Source organism: Medicago truncatula, chromosome 3 (assembly GCF_003473485.1).
Source record: "Medicago truncatula cultivar Jemalong A17 chromosome 3, MtrunA17r5.0-ANR, whole genome shotgun sequence".
NCBI classification, from domain to species: Eukaryota; Viridiplantae; Streptophyta; class Magnoliopsida; order Fabales; family Fabaceae; genus Medicago; species Medicago truncatula.
In genome coordinates this window covers 8,486,732-8,512,349 of record NC_053044.1, presented here as the reverse complement: position 1 = coordinate 8,512,349, position 25,618 = coordinate 8,486,732, and the positions used below count along the sequence as shown (strand labels likewise).

General features: G+C 38.3%; 1 protein-coding gene across 1 annotated transcript; it reads left to right on the top strand.

Moving 5' to 3' along the window:
• The first annotated feature begins 2,380 nt into the window (after positions 1-2,380).
• LOC25488714 (protein LONGIFOLIA 1) lies at positions 2,381-8,936 on the top strand. The gene is made up of 5 exons (XM_013603654.3): positions 2,381-3,313; positions 3,919-3,989; positions 4,310-6,382; positions 6,517-6,667; positions 7,816-8,936. The coding sequence occupies exons 1-5, from the start codon at positions 3,169-3,171 to the stop codon at positions 8,640-8,642; spliced, it is 3,267 nt and encodes a 1,088-aa protein (XP_013459108.1). The 5' UTR covers positions 2,381-3,168; the 3' UTR covers positions 8,643-8,936.
• Positions 8,937-25,618: the final 16,682 nt, after the last annotated feature.

Genomic DNA, 25,618 nt, shown 5'->3' with positions numbered 1-25,618 from the left:
CTTTTGAGTCAATAATAAGAAAAAATATATATAAATTTTTAAGTTTGGGGGGCATTTTGCACATCAGTGCAAAACTTCAGGGGGGTATTTGCAAAACGTCACGTTTACTAACAAAAGAATTTGACGGAAGGAGTAAATTGATTAACATTGTACAATTTCAGGAAGGTAATTGAAGTTTTATTAATATCAGGAAATAATTGATGAAAGTTACAATTTCAAGGGGTAATTGTCTATTTTCTCGAATTTCTTCCCCTTTAAATAATCCCCTCTTCTTTGTCAAAAAATAAAATAAAATAATCCACCTTTCTTGATTTTTGGCATTGAACACACACCCTTCAAGTCCTGTTTTGTCATGAGCTGGTCAAACGTGGGTGAATTTTACACTATAGTTTATACCTCCCATCTGGTCCCATGTATAAACAAAATGTTTGGAGTTTTTTAATCTCAAATTATAAGAAAATGCTAAACATTTTAAGATATATTTTTTACTTTCCTGAAAATAAAATATTTATTACTTATTATACTTACTTCTCTTTTTAGGAAACTTATTATACTTACTTGTTAACACCTACGAATATTTTATGTTTTTTTTTTTTGCAAAAAAAAAAATATAAACATTGTAAACATCTAAATTAGATTTAGCTGAATCTCCTCTACCGCTTAATAAATAATAGTCCAACTAGAAAAAATCAAATATAGAAGAAATGTTTCTCAAGTCAACTACAACTTATGTCGGATCGTGAATGTTAGAATTAGTCAAATATATACGGAGCTTGACAATTCAACGTTTTACTTGTGCGTTATATTTATAAAATTACCAATTGGAACATCTATTTTTACGGCGCATGATCTGAGGTAATTGTGCACATGTGAATAAGAAAAATGGAAAATGTAACAAGATAGGGGAGAACGAATCAAATGTGGGACAAACAACGAGAAGAATCGTACAATTCATTTCAACACACACAATCAAACAATTCTATTTTCAAAATTTTAGTCTTTCATCTTTCTGCTTTAGTTTTAATTATGCATTTTTTAGTTTAGTAGTAAAAAAAATCTACACCGTATAATACTCTTTAAAGGAATTTAGGAATCCACGACTGAAAGAATCTCTTAAGTAACGCAAAATATTGAAGTCTAACCCGTTTCACTAAATAGGTAGATCCAGCTCTTGTCTATAAACACTATTAAATTTATCTCACTTTTTAACTAAAATTAACTTTCTAAACAAATTTATTATTCATAATGAATCTTCAATGTTCCATAATTAAAATTAAATACACACGGTTAGTTCCTTTATAAGTTCCACCCACCATTATTTATCTAACATTTAACATTACACCCTATCTGTCTGACAAAGTCACATGCACATGCAGACAGCTCCACAATCACACATCCTCATCTCACATGGACTTATGAGACACCAGACCTTAGTTAACATATGACCCACACAAACATTTCTCTCCCTCTTTCTCTTTCTTCCCCATAAAAAAATCAACTAATTCATAAAAAATTAAATATTGAAAAAACACCTTTGTGCCAACAAATTGAGAAAATTTTTGATATACACTCCACGTAAATGTTTTTACACTATTAATAAATCACAAACCATCAATCATATATGCGTGACATAGAAATAATTATGATTTATTTTAGACGAAAGAAAAAATATATTAAATAAAAATAAAAAGATACAGCGATCAGAGAGACATTAGACCTAACTGAAGTAAAACGTAAAATAAGGATATATCGTGATAAATCAGACCACGTGGACCAACCCTAATATATCATAATAAAAATTCACTAATCATGAGCGCAATCCAGCGAACCCGTGTATGAGCGCGAAACCAGATTATAAAAAATATTAAAAGTGAACATCCACAAAGAAATTTGCGAAGAACAATTATGGTTTAATTTCGGCGAATAGATCGACCACCAACACGATAACAAAATCCGGATGAGAACAATTACATAAACAAAGCATCAAGCATAAAAACTCTTTCAATTTGAAAATTATGATTGATAATATAAAAATATATTTAAATAATAAAAAATACTTGTACAGTCATAATTATTTAGACGCACCGTTTAATTACACTCACATGAAAATACATATCATTTAATTATTTTAAAATAATATTATGTTTATCTTTTTATAATTTTTTGTCTATCTAAATATGACCAAATAAAAATGGATATTTTCTAAACAATTAATTAACAAAGTCATAAAACAATATACATGCATATATTATTAAAAATAAAAAAAAAAACCTTTATGACAGCTCTAACCAGATTGTTTAGCACTTTTTTATGACAAACCCCACCAAATAAAAACCAAAAATAAAATAAAATAAAAATTAACAATTTCTTTCTCTTCCATTAAGATATCATTATGTTGTGTTCTTTGCATTGACATTGGTTTCACTTTTGGTGTTTTGTTCAAAAGCTGTTTGGTTCCATTCCTTAACTGTATTATCTGTGTGCATTACCATTCACCTTATTGTCTGGTTTCTTTTCTGAAACCTAACAAGGTTTTTCTTCAAACCAAGTGAAGAAAAAAAAAAACCATTTTGACTCAATTTTTTTACTAGTAATTTAAGGCTTTGAAAAGCATAAAGTTTCAATTTTTTATATGTTTTTGATAGCCCAAATCTGTGTTGAATTTGATGGAATTCGATACAGTTAAAGGGTGTTTTTTGTGAGTGATTTTAAGTGCTTCAAGAAATTGTTTATTTTGCAATTTTTGCAGCATTTTTTTCTCTTTATGTGACTACAAAACTGTGGAAACTGTTCCATTCTGTTTGTAGCTTATGATAACACAAAATTGAGGTCTTTGCTAAGTTTTGAGGTGAATGAAAGAAGAGAAAGTTGGTTCATTTTTTGTTTAAGCAAAATGGGTTTTGTTTTGTTATGTTGTTGATCCATTTGAGCTTGTTGAAATTTTGGATTTTGTGTTGTTAAGTTAGTAGTAAGAGAAAAAACACAATCTTTACACAAAAGGGTTTTGGAATTTGTAGTTTTGTGTAAGTAGATTTGACTTTTGAGGGAGTAATATAGATCAAAACAGATTTTGAATGAAGAGTTTGTAGTGTAGTTGTTGATTGTGGTTGGTGGTTGAGAATTGAGAGGTTGAGTTTAGTTTGTGAAGAAATAGAGAGTTGACTTGAGATGGCTGCAAAGTTACTGCATTCTTTAGCAGATGACAATCAAGATCTGCAGAAGCAGATTGGTTGTATGACTGGAATTTTTCAGCTCTTTGATCGTAATCAGATGCTCACGGCTCGTCGGATTAGTCAAAAGAGGCTTCCTTCTGGTATTACTCTTAATTGTAACATGCTTAGTTTAGTTTTACCAATTAAGTTTGCTAAATTGTGTTAATTTTTGTTTCTGTCTCTTATTTCTCCAATGTTAGTCTTTGTGTATGTTTGGTTTCACTTTTGGAAATGCAAAATCAACTTGTGTTACGTTGTCGAGTAAAATTGATTATAACGTGAATCTAGAATTTGGAGTTTTTGTATGTACAATTGATTTTTAGCCTCGAATTTATCGATCAGCCCACTTTCACACAATTTTATTGGAACATAAATAACTTTACGGTCAACTCATTTGTAACCAAAATCAATTTTATAAAAGAATTCATTCAAAAATAATTTTTGTCACTGCAAAATCAAACACATGAAATGATTTATCATTTGAGCTGTTAATTTTGCTAATTGAGTTTTGCCAATCTCATATTAGTGTTAGTTGCAATTGTTCATTCATAGGGATTTTCCAAGATTTGGTATCAAACTCGCGGTGATAAAATGGTTGCGATTGTTTTGGTTGTGTTATAGGCTCCTGTTATTGCATCACTCTGACTTTTGTCATATTTTCAGTTTCATTATAGTACTTTGCATTAAATGTTTTTGGTTTTCATAGGTAATTTGCACTTCAGTGATGGCAGCTTGGAAAGAGATTCTGATAGTATGCAGCATCGACCAATGGAAACCGTAAGATTCTTGCTTTTACCTTAATTTTGACAAATTTTTGACTGTTTCAGTTCAAAATTGAGTGAATTAGGCTTTTAATTGAAGCAGTGAAATTTTGTTACAATACCAAGTATACAAATGTATGATATATTATTCTTGGCATATATAATTCCATTCGATACAAATGTGGAGAAGGTTGGGAATGTTTTAATAATCTTTAAAATCATTTTCGTTATTTATCCTTGACTTCTTTAAACTCAGTCGTCTGAATCTTGTTTCTGTTTTTATCCGCAAGCATATACATGGAACTTGGCTTATGAAGCATAGTTAATTCATTGCAGGATACAAGTTTAAACAGAGGACTAAATGAAAAGCAAAGACTTTCGACGGAGTCATCAAGAGCATCATTCTCTTCGTGTTCATCATCAGTGTCTTCTCTTGATTTTAAGGCTGAAGTTGAGACTTCCTATGAAACCCCTTCAAGGGAGACATTTATGAACCAGCCAACTATCTCTCCCCGTTTCGGACGTCACTCCCTCGACCTGCGTGATGTAGTGAAGGATTCTATGTATAGGGACCCTCGAGGACCGTCTGGAAAATCTATGGCCAAAGAGCAATCTACCATTCATGCCATGAAGCACAGGGATTCACCGCGACCTCTTCAGATGTCAAAATATGTTGATAGATCTTATGGAGTTGAAATAGATGAAAAGCAAAGTGTGCCTATCGATCTAAAGGAGTCTATCCGAGTTCTTTCTAAACTTAGAGATGCACCTTGGCATTATGCAGAAAGTACTAGAGAAAATCCAAGATCATCGCAAGAAGTAAAAGATGGACACTGGCATTCCATATCAAAGGATGCTCCTTGGTTAGCTTACGATGGAAGAGAAACGAGTCGTTTATCTTTTGAATCGCGAGAGACGATCAGATCTGCACCAAAGCTAAAAGAGTTTCCTAGGCATTCACTGGATAGTAAGGAAGGTTCATGGCGCACTTATAGCTCCGAGGCCAAACCCAACCACCTATCGAGAAACGTTTACGGTGCCACCTCCACCTCGAATGAAAAATTCTCTAGTCCACAACAGTCTTCTTCATCAAGCCAGAGTCGGCCACCGAGTGTTGTAGCAAAACTAATGGGATTGGAAGCAATACCTGATTCCTCATTTGCCGTTGATACTCAACCAGGTTCAACTGAAACTTACTCAGCTCAAGATAACGGTCAGTTTCCAAGATCATCGAAAAATGGATTCATAAGACCGCTTCGAGTTTCTAACTCTCCAAAAATCTCCTTGAAAGATCCAACTTCCCCGAGGCGGAAGAATTCTGAGGTGGTTATGAAACCGGTCTCTAGTTCGAAGTTTCCGCTTGAACCAGCACCATGGAAGCAGCATGATGCAAATAGAAACTCTCAGAAACAAAGTTTAAGAACAACAAAAGCTCCATTGAGAACACTGGATTCATCTCCTTCGGTTTATAGTGAGATAGAGAAGCGGTTGAAGGACCTTGAATTCAAACAATCTGGAAGGGATCTTAGAGCACTAAAGCAGATACTAGAAGCAATGCAAGAAAAGGGTCTGTTAGAGAGCAGAAAAGAAGAACAAGTTCCAAACGTAGTTGGAAGTCGAAGTGACTATGAACCTAAAGCTACAAACCTAAATCAGAATTTCAGATCGGTAAAGCAACAAAATCCTCAAAGAAACAATTTTCTATCTTCTACAGTCAAGGGAAATGACTCAGCAAGAGCTTTTGATTCACCTATCGTGATAATGAAACCGGCAAAACTTGTTGAGAAATCTGAGATTTCTGCTTCTTCAGCTATTCCAATGGGTGGTTTTTCTGGTCCCAATAATAGAAACAACATATCTTCTACTCTAACAGCAAAAGAACAGTCTTCAAAGAATATTCGGAGGGACGCTTCTCCGGTTTCCACCGATAAGAAAACAAGTATTACCAAGCCTACAAGATCTCCACAATCTCAATCAAGGTCTCAACAATTTCCAAAAGAAAATAACCAAAGTTCAATGAAGAATTCAGGATCAGTGAGTCCAAGATTGCAACAGAAAAAGTTGGAGTTAGAGAGGCGATCTCGTGTGCCTACATCACCACCATCAGACTCAAACAAATCCAGAAGGCAATCCGGTAAAAAGGCAGCATCAGAATCAGCTTCACCGGGTAGGAAAGTACACCACAAAATCCTTAATTCGCAGCATAGTGAAGAGCAACTGAGTGAGATAAGCAATGATTCTAGAAGTTTCTGCCAAGGCGATGAAGTTTCTCTTCAATCCGACAGCGTTACTTTCGACTCTAAATTGGATATTGAAGTCACTAGTAATTTACGGTCTTCTGAAATTGATGACAGTCAAAGTCCATCCTTGAAGGCTATAAAGCAATTGATTTCAGAAACAGTTCAGAAAGTAAGAGCCATTAATTTTTCTATTTTAAAATCAAACTATCTACAATAACAATATGATGAAATTTTAAATTTTGCCAATATCATATTCTTTTTATCAGCTAACAATTTGTTGTTTTGTTTTGCCTAATATTGTAGAAATCAACTCCAAGGTTGGATGAGGATGAGACAATTTCAGAATTTGCAACTAAGGCCCCGGAACATCCTAGTCCTACCTCCGTTCTCGATGGATCGGTGTATAAAGATGATGAGCCATCGCAAAAAAGGCAGACACCTAAAGATCTGAAAGGTAGTTTATGCTTTCTATTTAGGATAAAATATAAGATCCATATTGTCTTGAATGACCACACTTCATGACATGGGCCTTGTTTGGACAAGCAACTTAATTAAGGGCATTAAGTACTTAAAGCATAAATGCATATCATGTAACATTGTAACCTATGAAGCACAAAGATGGACACCATACATGACACTAACACGGACACATCGACAACGGTAATAATTTGAAAGAAAAAAAAAAACAAATAATTGATTGTAATCACATGTGCCGGTGTCGTGTCAGTGTCTGGCACTGGCACATGTATGGCGTCAGACACGACTTCAATGTGAATTGTTGGTTCTACATAACATACAAGGGCTTATGTATAAGCTGTTTCTATAACAAAAGATAAAGTAAAGTCAAACTGTTATCATATAAGCTATAATCTTTAATCGCTATCTTAGAGAGCTTATGAAAATAAACTGAAATAAGCTTATGATCACTTCCTTCTTAAAAAAAAGCTTATGAACACTTCATAAGCTGTTTCTATAAGTTATCCTGAAAATTCTCACAAGTGCTTATTTATGTAAGTAGATAAGCTAAAATAAGTCAATCCAAACAATGTCATATTCTTGATTCACAATCAGTTTACCATGAGGAGTGATTATAATTTTACATATACAGAATTTATTTTTCATTTTTTATTTATTAGATGTTTTTAAAAGATTTAATGAGGGTTTGATAAGTGATAACAGTTTGAGAATTTCAGTTGATGAAGCTTACATTCACACTTGTGCATCATAGTAAATGTATGATTTTCCTGTAGATGTTTGAAGTGTATGCACATGGTGAACTAGTCGGACACAGATTGAGTGTAATCACATTTCACAACAATATTAACCATCAGATGTGATTTTTATTCATTTTGAACCGTCGATTCCTTTGTCCAAAAAAATTGTGAAAAAAATACAAGTTAGATAGATATATACACTTGTGACTGCATATAATCCTGTGTTGGGCGTCGCATTATGAAACTTTAGTCTTTTTTACATTATTCCTTGCTTAATCTTCATTTTCTGATATTTTTAGCCTGAAGATTCGACCAATGCATCATGGTATTTTAAGTCATCTAGAATTATTATTTTTTAATTATCTCATTATAATATAAAATTTTGCAGTTGGAAATGCTCAAGAATCCAGAGACAACGAGGTCGAAGATCAATGGAAGCCTGATGGTGACCTTTCATTTAACGGCACAGGATCTGGAGAGATTAATCGCAAGAAATTACAAAGCATAGACCACCTTGTTCAGAAGCTTAGACGGTTGAACTCAAGCCACGACGAAGCTCGAAACGATTACATTGCTTCCCTATGTGAAAACTCAAATCCAGACCACAGATACGTATCTGAAATACTACTAGCTTCTGGTCTCTTACTTCGAGATCTGAGTTCTGAATTTCTAACTTTTCAACTACATTCATCTGGTCATCCTATTAATCCGGAGTTATTCCTGGTCTTGGAGCAGACAAAGGCAAGTAGTTTGCTTTCGAAAGAAGAAAGCAGCTTCGGAAAAGCTGCTTTCTCGAAGCAAAATACGGAGAAATTTCACCGAAAACTAATCTTTGATGCTGTGAACGAAATTCTTGTTACAAAACTAGGTTATTCACCTGAGCCATGGTTTCAGCCTAACAAACTCACAAAGAAAAACCTCAGTGCTCAAAAGCTTCTTAAAGAACTATGCTTTGAGATAGAAAAAGTCCAAGCCAAGAAAACCGAACCCTGCTTAGAAGATGATGAAGAGGACGATGGTTTGAAGAGTTTGTTGTGTGAAGATGTCAAACATGGAACAGAAAGTTGGGAAAATTTCAATGGTGAAATACCTGGAATAGTGTTGGATGTTGAGAGACTTATATTTAAGGATTTGGTAAATGATATTGTGATTGGTGAAGCAGCTGGCTTACGAGTCAAGTCATCGGTTCGGCGCAGGAAACTGTTTGGAAAGTAGTTTGCTTCATTCCTTTTCTTAATTTCTCACTTATATTAGATCTTTATAATATTGTGTCATTTGCATATAATCTATTTCCACTATCAAGGGCATTATAGAGCTATGCTTATATTTTTTGGCTAAGGTGTAAAGAAATGTGACTTACCATGGATTTATGGAATACATACTATATAAAAAACTAAATTTTCTCCTTGTATGAAAGTAAGATTGTATCAACAAGGTGAAATTTCTGTATAATTTTCTACTTGAATCTTGTATGTTCAATAGAATAGTATGTGATTCGGAGTGGACCTAGAGATCGCTTGAGGTAAGTGAGAAGTAAATAATGACAATGTACATTTTTCAGAGGGCTAGATTGCTATCTATAGTTTGTTAAAGAGTGTGTTTTTAACATTATTCGTCTATTTATATGCTTGACTCAACCGGCTTGAGAGAGTAATGTATTTGGCAAAAGAGCCATTATACTAGGGCTCTTTCTGGATACTTTAAAACGAACGGAGCATAATGGAAAGGAGCGGAGCAGGATGGAATGAAATTAAACCTCAATTCTATTGTTTGTGTATTTTACGACGGAACAGAACAAATTTCTTATGTCATAGTTTGGAAAGTGAACAAAATAGAATGATCCGGTGTTATGAATGCATTACAAATGTTCATATATCTATACTTGTCTTACGTCTCTAACTAAAAAATGTTTAGTCTCAAACTAATGGCGACCTATGTGATGCTTAGCATTGATGCTTTTATCTATTCCATTTTTTTTTTTTAGAAGAATAACTCATTTCATCTAAAATAATAAGTACAATTTGAAAGATAATAGAAATCACCGAGACTAGCATATAAATGCTATATCAAGGTTGTGAGTTGTTCCAAACTGTGCGGCCAAATATAGAGAACATGGTTAGATTTAGGATTGTTCAGTTCATTTTCCATATTCTTTTGCTCCATCATCTTGCGCTCCCGAATTCATATGAGGGTGCACGAGAGAGATGACAAACATTCTCCCTCCATCCACCTCCATCTTCTTGTGCTACATATTCGGTTTTAGTTGCCAATATTTTGGACAAGGATCGTCTAAAGTGAGTAAAGCGTAAAATGTGAAAAATTAAGGGTTGTTATTGTAACAAATTCATGATTTGTTATAATTTATCAACAATTTATACCTTTAAATAGTTAATTTATGGTTGATATTGCTTACTTTATACTCTAAAGTGAGAGTAGTCTGATCCCAACATTTTGTACCACTTAGGGTTAAGTTATTATAAATGTATTATGAAATAATGTTCAATTAATAAGATATGAGGAATTATTATATTTTATTGTCAGTTTTAAATACTATCATTTGCAACTATTTTATTTTAATAAATTGAGTTGAATTTGGATAAAATTGGTTAAACACGGTTTGAATTTTATAATAAAAAAACATCATAAACGCTTTAGATTATAAAATCTAAATGGAGATAAAATGACTAGTTTGTTGGGTAAAGAAATTCTCTTAAAATAAAAGTTATAGGTTGGGCTCAAGATTTCTAGGCCCCAAGCATTTTTTTTTGTTGAGAATTTCTTTTCCCAACATCCTTACTTCTCGCGCGCCCTCCAAATTTCCAATTTCCACCGTTTGAATTATAATGCAGCTTTGCATTGTGGTGATGACCAAACCCAAATAACTTCAAAGTCCAAGTTCCAAAATGAAGAAACTCTCAAAATTTCACAACTACATAAAAATAGGAATGATGCTCTTTTTCCCAACACATTTTGCTCGCGCCCAACTGAAATATCGAAAATACTCTTGCGTTAGTTAAGTAACGTAAGTGTTAAAATCTGCACATCTTTACATTTGCATGAGTTAACTCGCGCTGGAAATTAACACTTACGTGAGTTAACTCACGCAAGAGTATTTTGAGAAGTTCAGTTGGGAGCAAGCAATAACTGTGGATAAAGAGCAGAATTCTAAAAATAGAGATTTCCATGATGAAAAAGGTTTTAACTTGATTGATGAATTTCCATACAGAGTCTCCCTCACTCACTTGTTTGGATGAATCTAGTTCAACACAAGACCAACGACTATGAAGACATGGCGAAGGAGTTATACTCCTCTATTATGCCTAGAGGAATTCCAGTCTCATTCTCTACCAATTCCATCAATTTCCATTTTGGTCTTATCAAAGACAATTTAATAGACATGAAGGTTGTGTTTTAGTTTTACAATTGTTCTTTTTATTATTGTTTTTTCACTAGAGCTTAGATTATGTGAGCCCTTGAAATTTATGCAAAGACAAATCAATAATAAGACGGATGGAATTAATGTCCAGATTTTATCAAATAAAAAATGTATGAGATATTTGAAACTAAACCAAGTGTTGGAAATTTTATGAGTTTGTTCATGAGGAGGGTGTTAACGAGTCAATTTTGATTTATGTTTGTGTTTTGATTGGTTGTATTGTATTGTAAAATTATATTTGGGCCTTTAAGATGGTAATTATCTATAACAACTATAATTTCAGCCAATTGTTTTTTGGAAAATATGGCAAGCAGAACTACATATTGCAATTTTTTTAAATGAGAAAACTTAGGTACAGTACCTTATGTGCTGGTGGTAATATTTCATATCAGAAAATAACATGTGGCGGCTTATACAAACAAACAAAAAAATCAATTTTATTTGTAGTTTTCATCGCCAATTCATTCTGGTTACCGTCAAAAACTTTATTTGCAGTTTTAAATTAACCATTCTGGTATGTATCTCTATGAAGGGAACACATTGCTTGATTTTTCCTTACTCTTAATACAAACGTGGAATCCTATAACATTAAGAATGGTAACCTAAGTATGCGGGGAACTTTGTTACTGGAAGACTAGGCATGGTTATGAGCATCACGGCGGCTAACGGAACTTGTGGCTGACAATTATCTTTCACTGGAAACGGCAGTTGGTGAGAGAGTTGAGGATGCCAATAGTAGTTCGTGTTGGAAGGAATGAAGGTGGAAGTTCAACCTTTGCTAGTTGTCGCCATTGATACTGGATTCAAGGATTTAATTTGGCCACATGGGACGATCACAATTCTGAAAAGAAGGATATAGCCAATTTATCCAAGAAGAACCATGTGAAAGAGGTAAGAAGAAATTGAGACTGACTCTGCTGCGTAAAAACAATTGAGACAGATCAATGAAGAAGATAAACTATTTCTTTAATTTTTAATTAAAAAAGACATGTGTCTTGTTATTATTGGGGAACAGGACTGTTATCATGGTTTTTGGGTGCCAAGCCATTAATTGGACTTGTACCTTTCGACCGTTGATATCTCTCTTTTTTCTTGGGAAGGGAAAAATTGAGAAAAACCCTTAGATTCTAAGTTCGGGGGTCGGTTTTACTACGGGAAGGTGTTAGGCACCCGGAGTAACTATAGTCCTCTATAGGAGCCGTTTTCCTAAGTCTATATTCACGCTTATTTTTACTTACTTTTGAAAATGGGAGGTTTATTTAGCTAAGAATGTGGGGAGAGAAGTTGTAGAATTTAATTTTATTTCGGCTTGGATGAGTTTTGACTCATTGCCTACGTACCCTTTTTAAGGGATCAAAACCGTTCGTAGTTCTTGCTAAAAAACTTGTTTTTGTTTTAATTGTTTGATTTTAAGTTTTGAAAATGGTTTTGAAGAAGGAGATTGGGAGGCTTCATGAGCATTAGATTTAGCAAAAAAGTGAGGTTTGATTAGTGATTAGAAAGAAAGTCTAAATGGTTAAGATGAATTGAATTTTCCTTAAGAAAAAGAAAAGAAAAAAAATGAAGTGTTGACTTCATATTTACTATGAAATTTTTTGAAGTGAAGTTCAATTGTTTTTTGGAAAAAGATGGATTTTCTCTAAGTGTTTAAAACCTAAACGCTTATTTAACCATACAATCCTATGCATACATCTAAGGTGAGTGTGTGCGTGTCGGTGCGTCATAGTGTCCATAGTCCATATTACAACAATTGCCTAAATACATTCTATGGCCCCTTTGCCAAGCTACAAACCAATGATAACAAATTACATCACCAAATGAGTTAAAACTTGCAAAGAGAATAAATGCTAAGCTAAAGAAAGTGGAGGAGATAGTGGGATGCTATGAAATGTATGTCACATGAGATGAAATGGTTAGTAATCATAAAGCATGAAATAGTACGAGATAAATAAAAAGAGATTGTATAAGAATAGCAAAAAGGAAGTAATAAAATGGTAAAAACCTATAAAAAATTTGATATGATACCTAAATGTGCTTGTGACCCATAATCATCACATCATGGCGATTTTGAAAGAGATTTAGTTTCAAGCCATGATGTGGAATTAATAGAGACACATGCAAGCAAAGTATCACACCAAACTCCTAGAGGAATTTGACACTTTATTCCTTAAAACACACACTTGTTGCTTGCAAAATAAGAAATTTACAAAATCATATCCAAAAACCAGCAAGAAAGCACATGACCAGGGGCGTATTCATCACAAGATTGGGTATCATTTGTTCATGTCACACATCAAAGTGTCAAGAACAAAAACATAACCAAAATAATACCCAAAAATGTAAACACACATGGAAATTAATTCATGCCATTTTACCATTTTTTTTTATGCAAAAACACCATAGAAATACCAAAAATATATCAAGAAACAACTAGGATTTTTTAGGAATTTTTTTGTAAAAAAGTGAGCAAGCAACAGGTGCTGATAGCAAAGACATATGGTGCAGATAGCAGGGAAATAACAAAAAAACGTAAAAAACCTAAGCCCAAACCAAAGCCCAATACACAAAACTCAGATTGCACAGGAGACGTTGGATTGATCTAGAGGCTGAGAAAGAAAAGGAAAAAACCGAAAATAAACCGGACCGGTTCAAAGCTCTATATATATGCTTCAAGTCCGGTTTTTTTTCATTTGTTACTCCTCTTTCTCTTTCTTCTCTCTTTTAGAGAGAGAAGCTCCTCCTTCTCTCTAACTTTCCGGTCATCTTCTCCGGCCAGCTCCTCCGTTCCGGCGCGGCGGATGGCGGCGGCGCCACCGTGCCGGAAAATCAAAATGCTCCGATTCGAGAAATTTTCACATTTTTAGATATCCTTTTTTATATACTTCTCGAATCCGAACTTAGATTTTTCGAAAAAAGCTTGAATCGGAGTAGATCTGAGTTTGAATCTTGATGAAATTTTTGTAAAAGAACGGTGGAAAAAGGAAGAGATGCGAACGAAGAGGATGCTTACCTCTTCTTGTTTTCTGTTACGGCTCTTGCTGCTTGTGCTTCGCGTGCTTGCTCGCTTGCCTGCTGGCTTGCGTGCGTGCTTGCTTGCGTGCGCGTTTTGCTTGCTTGCTTGCTGGCTTGCGCGTGTGCTTGCTTGCGTGCGCGTTTTGCTTGCTGTTTCTTTGATTCTGTCTTCTTCTCCTTCCTCTGTGCAGATTCGGTTTTCCCTCTTTTTCCCTACCGTGATCGGTGCTTGAGTTCTTCACTTCCGGTGAGGAATTCGCACCTTGTATTGCGGTGGAATCGATTCGATGATGAAGATTCGTACACGAATCTCTGAGAATTTGATGATGAATTTCGGTTAGGGTTCTGTTTTGTTCTTGAGAAATTTCTGTTTTTGATCTAACAGAAAAGAGAGAGAAAATGGGAATTTGTTTTTGGTGATGTGTATTGTAATGAATGGATCCCTGAAAAAATCTGACACTGTTCCCCTTTTATATGCTGCCATGTGTACCTGAACCAATAAAAAAGTGACATCTGGACTGGACTAAAATGTGCGAAAATTCTGGACAAAAATGCCCCTGGGACCTTTTCTGCAAAAAAAATAATAAAAAAGGACTGAAATGCAATTTTTAGAAACTTTTGGACTGAAATGCAATTTTGGGACCTTAATTGAGGGACCAAAATGCAATAAAAAATAAAATTTGAATAAAAAACGCAATTTGATCAAACGTAAAGTGAAACCAAAATAAAATTGACAAAACGGACTAAAACGAACCAATGGCCTAAATGAGGTACTTCAAAGTAACCTCCCCATGCCAAAATTTTATGTGAAATGACCAAAATGCCCCTAGGGCTAAAAATGACCTAAACAGAATCAAATTGACTCGACACTGACTCAGATGCAAGTTTGAAATGAATTTTAACAAGGTCTACTGATGAAATGTTTAAAAATAATCTGAAAAGACTCAGAGACAGTCACAAGGATGAAAATAGGTCCCACTGCAGGAAATGACCAAAATACCCTTCTGTATGACTTTTTGCAAATTTTGAAATAAACTGTAGAAAAAGCAATGTAATGATTCAGAGACACTTTTGAATGACTCACAAGACAAGTAAAGACATTTTGAAAGGTTTTATGCAAGAAAAACATAGGTAAAATTGTGATTGAAAATACTGCGAGGCAGAGACAATTTGAACTGTGCAGTTGAAATTTGATAATCGACAAAGTTTGAAATGAAATTGGGCCCAGTATTTTTAGGTCCAAAAACAGGGTATAACAGCTGCCCCTATTTAAGTTTCTTTGTCTGGAGAATCAAGAGACGGAGTCTTTGGCTTGACAGGACGAAGATACTTAAATATTAGCATTTACACTGTGTTTGGACGTAAAAATACGCCTACCCATTTTCAAATAATATGCATGCCATGCATCATTTGGATTATGAATGCAAGACCTCATGGGGATTGGAATTAACAAAATATGTCGTATCCATTGCGGGATTGGTAGACATTGACAAAGATAGCGAATAGCAGAGTAACGGGAAACTAGAAACAAGTTGGACAGGTACAAGCTGTTCTTGGATTCAAACTAGCCACTTGACCGGGGATGAAACAAACAGACAACTGCGAGTTGTTCTTATGGATTCGAACTGGTCACTTCACAGGGGATAGAGGTTACTGGACAAACATGAGTTGTTCTTATGGATTCGAACTGGTAACTCACTTGGGAGATATTGGAAAGTGCGAGTTGTTCTTATGGATTCGAACTGGTAACCCGACTGGAAAAAGGGAAAATTGGCAAGCACGAGTTGTTCTTACGGATTCGAACTGGTGACTCGACTGGAAAAAGGGAAAATTGGCAAGTACGAGCTGTTCTTAAGGATTCGAACTGGTTACTCCACCGGACAGAAACAGATAGACAGGTACAAGCTGCTCTTGGATTGAGCTAGCCACTTGACCAAACGGAAACATATTGACAGGTACAAGCTGCTCTTGGATTGAGCTGGGCACTCGACCGATAACATAAGCAAATTGATAGGTACAAGCTGTTCTTGGACTTGAACTAGCCACTTGGCCAAACAGAAACATATTCACTGGGGATTAGTTTGTTTGACAAAATATAGATTGAGATTGACTTGACGTCGATTTGATTTGAAAGGTAGAAATTGAGACTGATGTTATTGGCTTACAAGGTTTTGACAGAGAACCTGACACGAGTATTGAATTGAGACTGATGTTGACATTGGAAATGCAATATGCATGGATGATATAACAATTTCATTAAATGCATGGGCACGTAATATGCATGATTATGCATGTATGAATGCTTGTAATGCATGACTGTTGGCATTTTGTAGGCACGACTTCACGGGGAAGACAAGACATCAGAGTATTGGGCACGTAGTGGCTCGTGCTATATTACACATTCTTGGAAATCCTCTTTGGAGATGACGTCGTTGGGAGATGTTTCGGAACCATGGCTGAGGGCAGGTAGGTATGCAACTTGCTGGGGATAGAATCTTGGAAGACTTTACTGGGGAAAACGCCGTTGTGCTGGGCATTTCAGTGCTGGGTATGTTGTAGACATTGCATCTGTGGTCAATGCTTTTTGCATGTTATATTCTTAATTTCATTCATCATTTTTTGCATCCCATTTTTGCCTGGATCGCCCTTTCGGGTTTTCGGTCCACCGGGGAAATAAATTCTTTTCAATGCCCCATTTTTGCCTGAACTGCCCTTTCGGGTTGTCAATCCAGCGGGGTGCTCATTTTTGCCTAAGCCGCCCTTTCGGGTTTTCAACTTAGCGAGCTCATTTATTTTCATGCATTTTTATTCTGTTTTTTCATTCTTGCCATTGACCACAGACTATCCTGGAGGAGAACCTGCTTGTAACACATATTGAAATAGACATCAACATACTCTCACTCATGCATGTTTCATTTGAATGTACCCTGTTGCTCAGGTTTGCTTTTCAAAATAGACAAAAAGTTTTCAATTTTCAAAATGTTTGTTTCAAGCATTGTCATTATCAAAATAGAAAGAAAATATTTTTGTATATAACTTTGAAAGTAGAAGAAAATAGAGTTTTCAAACAAAAGCAAAGGCTCAAATTGATGTATAAGAGTGGTGGTCAGCCAAAGGCATGACTCCACGGATTCACAAAGCTTGGAAAATGGTAATTTTATTGGTTGGTGGTACATTGAACACAGCAATCATTACACTTCCTGGAAACTTTGAATTCGCAAGCGTAGGAGCTTTAGATGAAGATAGTCATTAACAGCAGCAGATGTCCCAAGGGGGACGGTGGTTGGTCAGATATAGTTACTTGCCTTTTGTTTCAATCTCATTTTTGCATGAACCGCCCTTCCGGGTTTTCGGCTCATCGAGACGCTCATTCTTGCCTGAGTTGTGTACAATCTCAGCGAGCTTTTCATATATATTTTTTTTTTGTCCCTTATTTTTGCCTGGACCGCCCTTTCGGGTTTTCGATCCACCGGGAAGCGCATTTTTGCCTAGGCCGCCCTTTCGGGTTTTCGACCTACCACGCTGTTCTTTTCATATTTCTAGGCAAAGTATTTCTTGACTATATCGGCATTCACTGGATTTGGAAGTTCTATACCATCCATGTGTGTAAGGATTAAAGCACCACCGGAGAAGGCCTTCTTGACAACATAAGGACCTTCATAGTTAGGCGTCCACTTGCCCCTTGGGTCGGGTTGCTGGCCTATCCTCCTTTTCAATACAAGTTCCCCTACCTTGAATTCTCGAGGATGGACTTTCTTGTCAAAGGCAGTCTTCATTCTTGCTTGATATGACTGTCCACGAGCCATGGCATCCATACGTTTTTCCTCAATCAAATTCAACTGATCATACCGGCTTTGGCACCATTCAGCCTCGGATAACTTTGCTTCCATGATCACACGGAGAGATGGGATCTCCACTTCCAAAGGAAGAACTGCTTCCATACCATATACAAGAGAGAAAGGAGTTGCCCCGGTTGAACTGCGCACGGTAGTGCGGTAGCCATGCAGAGCATAGGGTAACATCTCATGCCAGTCCTTGTAAGTAGTTACCATCTTCTGGACGATTCTCTTGATATTTTTGTTGGCGGCCTCAACTGCACCATTCATCTGAGGTCTATAAGGAGAAGAGTTATGATGCTCAATTTTGAATTCTTCACAAAGAGCTTGCACCACATTGTTGTTCAGGTTGGTACCGTTGTCGGTAATAATCTTGCTGGGAACACCATATCGACAGATGAGGTTGTTCTTGATAAACTTAGCTACCACTTGCTTGGTCACATTGGTATAAGATGCTGCTTCGACCCACTTGGTGAAGTAGTCAATTGCTACTAAGATGAAACGATGACCATTTGAAGCCTTCGGTTCAATCCTTCCGATCATATCGATGCCCCACATTGAGAACGGCCATGGGGATGACATAACATTGAGAGCGTGCGGAGGCACATGAATCTTATCAGCATAGATTTGACATTTGTGACATTTTCTGGCGTACTGGTAGCAATCATGCTCCATAGTCATCCAGTAGTAACCTGCCCGTAGCAACTTTCTTGACATAGTATGCCCTGTAGCATGGGTCCCGAAGGTACCGTCATGTACATCATGCATTAACTGCTCTGCTTCATGTTCATCAACACATCTTAACAATACCATGTCGTAGTTTCTCTTGTACAGAATATCTCCATCTAACAGGAATCTACTGGCCAATCTTCTCAAGGTCTTCTTGTCTTGTTTGGAAGCACCTGGCGGATACTCACGGCTCAGCAAGAACTGCTTGATGTCATAGTACCAGGGTCTATAGTCAACCACATTCTCACCAGCCTGATCGATCACATCCCCAATAGCAAACACATGCGAAGGTCTTTCAAGGCGTTGCACTTTGATTATTGGCACATCATTCCAATGGTTCACTCGAAACATGGAAGATAGAGTAGCAAGAGCATCAGCCATTTGGTTCTCATCACGAGGAATATGGTGCAGCTCAACCTTTGTAAAATATGTCAGCAAACGTCTCGCATAATCACGATAAGGAATCAAATTAGCATGGTGGGTCTCCCATTCACCCTTTATCTGATTGATGACGAGCGCAGAATCTCCATAGATGTCGAGGTGTTTGATTCTCATGTCAATTGCTTCCTCGATCCCGAAGATACATGCTTCATACTCAGCCATATTGTTGGTACATTCGAACAAGATTCTGGCGGTAAAAGGAATGTGATGCCCCTGCGGGGATACAATGACTGCCCCAATTCCCTTACCATAAGCATTGACAGCACCGTCAAAGACTAAACCCCACTTGCTATTGGGATCTGGACCTTCATCAATCAACGGTTCTTTGCAGTCTTTGGATTTCAAATACATGATCTCTTCATCAGGGAAATCGAATTCAATTGGTTGATAATCATCGAGAGGCTGGTAAGCCAGGTGATCGGCAAGAATGCTGCCTTTGATTGCCTTTTGAGTTTTGAACACAATATCATATTCAGACAAAAGCATCTGCCAGCGTGCGATCTTCCCAGTAACGGCCGCTTTCTCAAAGATATACTTTATTGGATCCATTCTGGATATCAACCAAGTTGTATGATTCACCAAATAATGGCGCAGGCGTTTAGCAGCCCAAGCTAGAGCACAACAAGTCTTCTCAAGCATTGTATACCGAGTTTCACAATCGGTGAACTTCTTGCTTAGATAGTAGATAGCATGCTCTTTCTTTCCGGTTTCATCTTGTTGACCAAGTACACATCCCATGGATTCGTCAAATACTGCCAAATACATAATCAAAGGCCTTCCTTCCACGGGAGGGACAAGGATAGGTGGTTCCAGCAGGTAATTCTTGATGCTATCAAAAGCTTCTTGGCATTCATCATTCCATACAACAGGCTGGTTCTTTCTAAGTAGCTTGAAGATCGGCCCGCAGGTTGCAGTCATATGAGATATGAATCGGGAGATGTAATTCAAACGTCCCAAGAAACCTCTGACTTGCTTCTCTGTCTGTGGAGCTGGCATTTCTCGGATGGCCCGGACTTTATCAGGATCGACTTCAATGCCCTTTTGGCTGACAACGAAGCCTAACAACTTGCCGGATCTGACGCCGAATGTACATTTGTTGGGATTCAATCGCAGCTTGTATTTTCTCAACCTTTCAAACATCTTTGTTAAATATTCAACATGCTGCTCCTCATCTGCTGACTTCACAATCATGTCATCCACATATACCTCGACTTCTTTGTGAATCATGTCATGAAACAGAGTGGTCATTCCCCTTTGGTAGGTAGCACCAGCATTGATTAGGCCGAACGGCATCACTTTGTAGCAGAAGGTACCCCATGGAGTGATAAAAGATGTCTTTTCTCTATCTTCAGGAGACATTTTGATTTGATTATAACCGGAAAAACCGTCCATGAAGGAGAACACCTTAGATTGAGCAGTATTATCAACAAGCACATCAATATGAGGTAATGGAAAGTTGTCTTTTGGACTGGCCTTGTTCAGGTCTCTGAAGTCAACACACATCCGGACTTTACCATCCTTCTTTGGCACAGGTACAATATTGGCAACCCATTCAGGGTACTCAACTGTCATGAGGAAACCCGCATCAATCTGCTTTTGAACCTCGCTCTTAATCTTGAGGGCCATGTCAGGATGAGTCCTTCTCAATTTCTGCCTGACGGGAGGACATTCCGGCTTGGTAGGGATCCGATGCTCCACGATCATAGGGTCTAAACCTGGCATATCTTCATAGGACCATGCAAAAATATCCGGATATTCCCGGAGGAGTTGGATGATCTTCTGTTTAACCCCTTCCTCTAGAGTAGCACCAATCTTGATTTCTCGCTTGTTTTCCTCGGTACCTATGTTGATAAGCTCAATTTCTTCCTGGTGAGGCTGAATGGCTTTCTTTTCTTGCTCAAGTAACCGAGTGATATCATATGGTACGTCATCACCTTCCTCATCTTCGGCTTCATACACAGGGAATTCAAAATTCGGAGGAACCGCAGGATTACTGTGTTCAACGGGTTTATTATGGTTCAACCTGCATATAATGATTGGATGATTTTAGAAAGAGTTTTTTTTTTCATGCAGATTTTTGAAATTAATAAGAAAATACAGACGTTTTGGTTTTTTCTGGCATTACCATTGTTTCCAAGGGAAAAAGCACTAAAAAAAGTAGTCGTGGAAGAAACGACAAAATTTTATTAATCAACGGCAATGCCGAAACAAACATGCCCTTACAGAAAACATCACTCTCGCTTTGGGCAGAGCGAGAGGATTGTTATTTTGAAAACAAAGCATTAAAGCAACAAGACACATTACTCAGAAACATGCATGATTGAAGGAATGTCAATGGCATCCCAATTTGTCGCAATGCCTCCTGGTGTAACAAATGCAGGCCTGAGACCAGATCCAGTGGCTTCTTCAGAGATAGCATTAACAAACCCTGCACTGTGGAAGACTCCCGAGGAAACCCTTGATGACGGGGAGAACCCGAGACCTTCTTTACGCTTGTTCTCACAGAGCTGTATCACCTTGCCCCAGCCGGCAGTCTGACCTTCTTGGATGGCTCTCTGAGCATCCTTCAATGAAGCCATAGCGGCCCCAGCTTCCTTAGACTCTGCACCTTCAATGGTCAAACCTTGGAACGCAGTCCCTTCAGCAGACCCTGCTTCAATACAAGAAAAAGAAGACAACTGGCTGACTAAGTACGCTTCTTCACCATGGATTGTAACGAGTTTTCCATTCTTCACAAATTTCAACTTCTGATGTAAGGTGGAAGTAACCGCACCTGCATCGTGTATCCACGGTCTTCCCAGCAGGCAACTGTAGGATGCGTTAATGTCCATCACCTGGAAAGTAACCAAGAAATTCTCAGGGCCAATGGTTATCGGCAAGTCTATCTCTCCCAGCACATTCTTTCGAGATCCATCAAAAGCTTTGACCAAGAAAGTACTTCTCCTCAACGGGGTCCCACGGTAGCTCAACTGATCTAGAGTCGTCTTGGGCATTACATTGAGAGAGGAACCGGTATCCACCAACACATTTGATATCATGTCTGATTTACAATTTACCGAGATGTGCAAAGCCAGATTGTGACTCTTTCCCGCTTCCGGCAACTCTTCTTCACTGAACCAGAGGTTGTTACAAGCAGTAATGTTTCCCACTATGCCACCGAAACGATCTACCGTAACTTCGTGGTCAACATAAGCCTGCTCCAGCACTTTCAACAAGGTATTCCTGTGAGCCTCAGAGCTCAAGAGTAATGACAAGACAGATATCTTCGAAGGAGTCTGCAGCAACTGATCAACGATCTTGTAGTCGCTCCTCTTTATTATTCTCAGAATCTCATCTAAATTCGAATCCTCTATAGATTTGCCAGGCTGGTTCACATCTGTAGCAATGGGTGAAACAACGGTTGGAGTTGCTTCTTCAACTGGTGGAATGGTCGGTGTAGCTACCTTTTTCTGAAATAACGGCGGACGAACCTTCCCGCTTCTTAGTGCTGCAGAAGTCCCTTCGGCAATATTGCTTACTGTGGCAAAGGAGGCTAGAGGCACCTCTACTCCATTTTCTATCATAGTAGCATTGTACTTGTATGGAACAGCCTTATCCGAAACATAAGGAATTGGTCCTGGCAACCTTATCACCAAAGGCTCAGCATTCTTCTTCAAAGTTACACTCTTGACAGGCGGATCGTGAAAAACCGGCACAATCACGCAAACATCACTGACAGTCAGAAGATTATCATTCATCAGGCTTTGGATGTCTTCTTGAACAGTATAACAACCCAAAGGATCACGGAGACATCCCAGACACTTGGCATGATCATGACTGAACAGAGAAGCTTTGCACAGCTTGATGTGCAGAGGCACCAGAGGAGTTGCGACATTGCGGACATCAAGCCTCGGAGCTTCTTCACACACTTCGATCATATTCACAGCGGCATGATTTGGTAGCGGATTGTCAAGGACATGTGGAACATTATTCTCAAAAGTCAGCTTCCCTTGATCGATGAGCTTCTTCACGATATATTTCAAAGCATAACACCCCTCGACATCATGACCTAGGGCACCTTGATGAAAGTCGCATTTGAGATCAGACCTGAACCTTGGAGGCAACGGATCAGGTGGGGGCTTACCCTGTCTAGTTGTACAATGCCCTCTCTGGAGTAAAGTTGGAAGCAACTCAGCATATAACATCGGTATCGGAGGGAAAGTAGGCCTAGCTTGCTGATTTTGTTGTTGTTGTTGAACCGGCATCTGTTGTTTCATCTGTTGAGCAATTGCATTGACGGGCACTTGAGGTTGACCCGGTGGCAGAGGGTACTGATGATAAAATGGCGGGAAGAAAGGATGCTGAGAATACGGCATATATGGGTATGGCGGAGGCATTTGAGCTGCATTGATGGGAGCAACAGTAGCCATTGATTGACCGGCTCCAGCTGACACCATCCCCACTTCCGTTTCTTTCTTCTTGTGGTGTCCATTACCATACCTCTTCGAGGCACTCGCAGAAGATTCAGCTTTCTCAAACACAATAATTCCATCCCTGACGGCTTCCTCAAGACGGGTTCCCATAGTGACCATCTCCGAAAAGTTGTTCGGGGCAGCGATGATCATCCTCTCAACATAATCTTTCTTCAAGGTCTTTAAGAATGTCTGGGTCATTTCTTCCTCATCTAAAGCAGGAGTGATACGGGCAGCCGCCCCTCTCCACCTTTGCGCATATTCACGGAAACTTTCCTCCTTCTTCTGAGATAGGGACCTGAGAAACTCCCTATTTGGCCTCAGTCGAGTGTTAAACCCATAATGGCTCTTGAAAGCGGTGGCTAACTCATCAAAGGTATGGATGTCATTCTTACTCAAACTAGTATACCACTCTGCGGCATCCTCCATCAGACTATCCTGAAAACAGTGGATCATAAGGGAATCATTGTCTTTGTAATTGCCCATCTTCCGGACGTATTTGATGATGTGATTTTGAGGGCAAGTTAGCCCGTTGTACCGGTCGAAGTCCGGAATCTTGAACTTTTTAGGGACATCCACTTTTGACACTAAGCAAAGGTCTTGAGTTTTGACAGAGTCGGTATTCCCTCGATTGGCCTGGATCTCGTGACGGAGTTCTTTAGCAAGTTCCTCCATCATCTCTTCCATAGTCTTGGTTACGGGGATGCTTCTGTGCTGTGTGTTGATGTTAATACCTTGAGGCAGAGTGTGTACCAGAGGCTCAGTGACAGCTGCTGTTGTTTGTGGCAAAGTAGCAATGATGGAGGCGGCATTTGTTGCAGGGATCAGAACATTGTTAGCAGTGCCCGAGGTGCTTGCTGTAGCAACGGGAGTGAAGAACGGTGGAAGCCCATACGGAAACCCCACTGGCATAGTAAAGCGATTGTCTGCAGAAGTGGTAGGGAGCACGCTTGTAGTTACTGGTGCAGCTGTGGTTGTAGGGATAGCTGTAGCTGATTGCTCTTGAGCAGCTAGTAGAGCAGTCATGACGTCATTAGCTTTAGCCAATTCCTCTTTTAGAGAGGCTAACTCGGTGCGAAGCTGAGCGTTCTCTTCTTCCATAGCCCTTTTCTTTCTTCTGTATTCTCTGGTTCGATCAGTTCTATCTGGTTCGTAAACTCTCTGAGCACGAGCCACTTTTCACACTGCGGCAGAGGAACCAGGAGATAGTGAGCACTTGGAAGCCTTTGTGACCAATGTATGATGCACATGATGCATGATATGCAAATGCGAATGCAAAAGACTTATTTTTTTCATCGAAGGATTTTAAAACAAATTAGAAATCTTGCAAATAATCAAAATTACACAACATTTTCAACAAAGTAAACAAATAAAGCTCTCAAGCATAGGAAGTAGTCGGAAGATCATCGGACTCGGAATCTGAATCACAGTATCTGTCAAAGAAATCTCGTCGTCCTCGAGCTCTCTTGGAATCCCTCATAAGCAGCTCGTCTTTCTCTTCCAATTCCCTCCGGGCCTTAGCTAGCTCTTTCTTCAACATTAGATTCTCATGAGTCTTCTGCTCATCTCTACCATCCAAAGTCATGATTAGATTCTCGGCTTGATTGTACCGAGCTTTCCACACTTGCTTCTCACGACTCTCCATAGCTAGATGCTCCTGATACATATCCTGAGTCGCGGGGAGTAGAGGTAGAGGCATAGATGGAGTAGACGAAGACACGTATCTCATAGCTGGATAAGGCATACCAATCTCCTCAGCTCGATCTATCACCCACTGGGTATAGGCCTCATGAGTGACACCGGATCTCACACCTAGATGCCTCACGCTTTTCCTTCGAACCTTGGACCAAGCATCCATGAAAGCTTTCCTTTGTCCGGTAGGAGCATTCGTGTAGAAGAAGAACTCTGGAGATGTGGCAAGATTGATGGGCTTCGACTTCATAGGGAAACCAAACTGTCTCATAGCAAGCTCGGGATTGTAGTTGATTCCTCCACGAGTACCAAGAAGAGGTACATTGAGAAAGTCTCCACAACCCATAATGATTTCCTTCACTTGAGCGGCAGGAGTGAGCCAGACGACCTCATTAGGAGTGAGAGCCATAATCCGCTGAGAGTAGGACCAATTTTCCGAGTTATCATGGAAGGAACTCGGAAGGTGCGAAATAAACCACCTATACAAAAGAGATGTGCAGCAAAGAATATACCCACGGCCCTTGAGAGTCCTGTCATGGATGGCGTGGTAGGTATCCGCTAGCAAAGTAGGAACCGGGTTCTTGGAATGAAAGA

Bases quoted from the DNA above. Each gene is read 5' to 3' on its own strand.
- LOC25488714 (XM_013603654.3), top strand. From the start codon at position 3,169: ATGGCTGCAAAGTTACTGCATTCTTTAGCAGATGACAATCAAGATCTG. The intron at 3,314-3,918 runs GTATTACTCTTA...TGGTTTTCATAG, and splicing joins TCAAAAGAGGCTTCCTTCTG to GTAATTTGCACTTCAGTGAT. The intron at 6,383-6,516 runs GTAAGAGCCATT...CTAATATTGTAG, and splicing joins TTTCAGAAACAGTTCAGAAA to AAATCAACTCCAAGGTTGGA.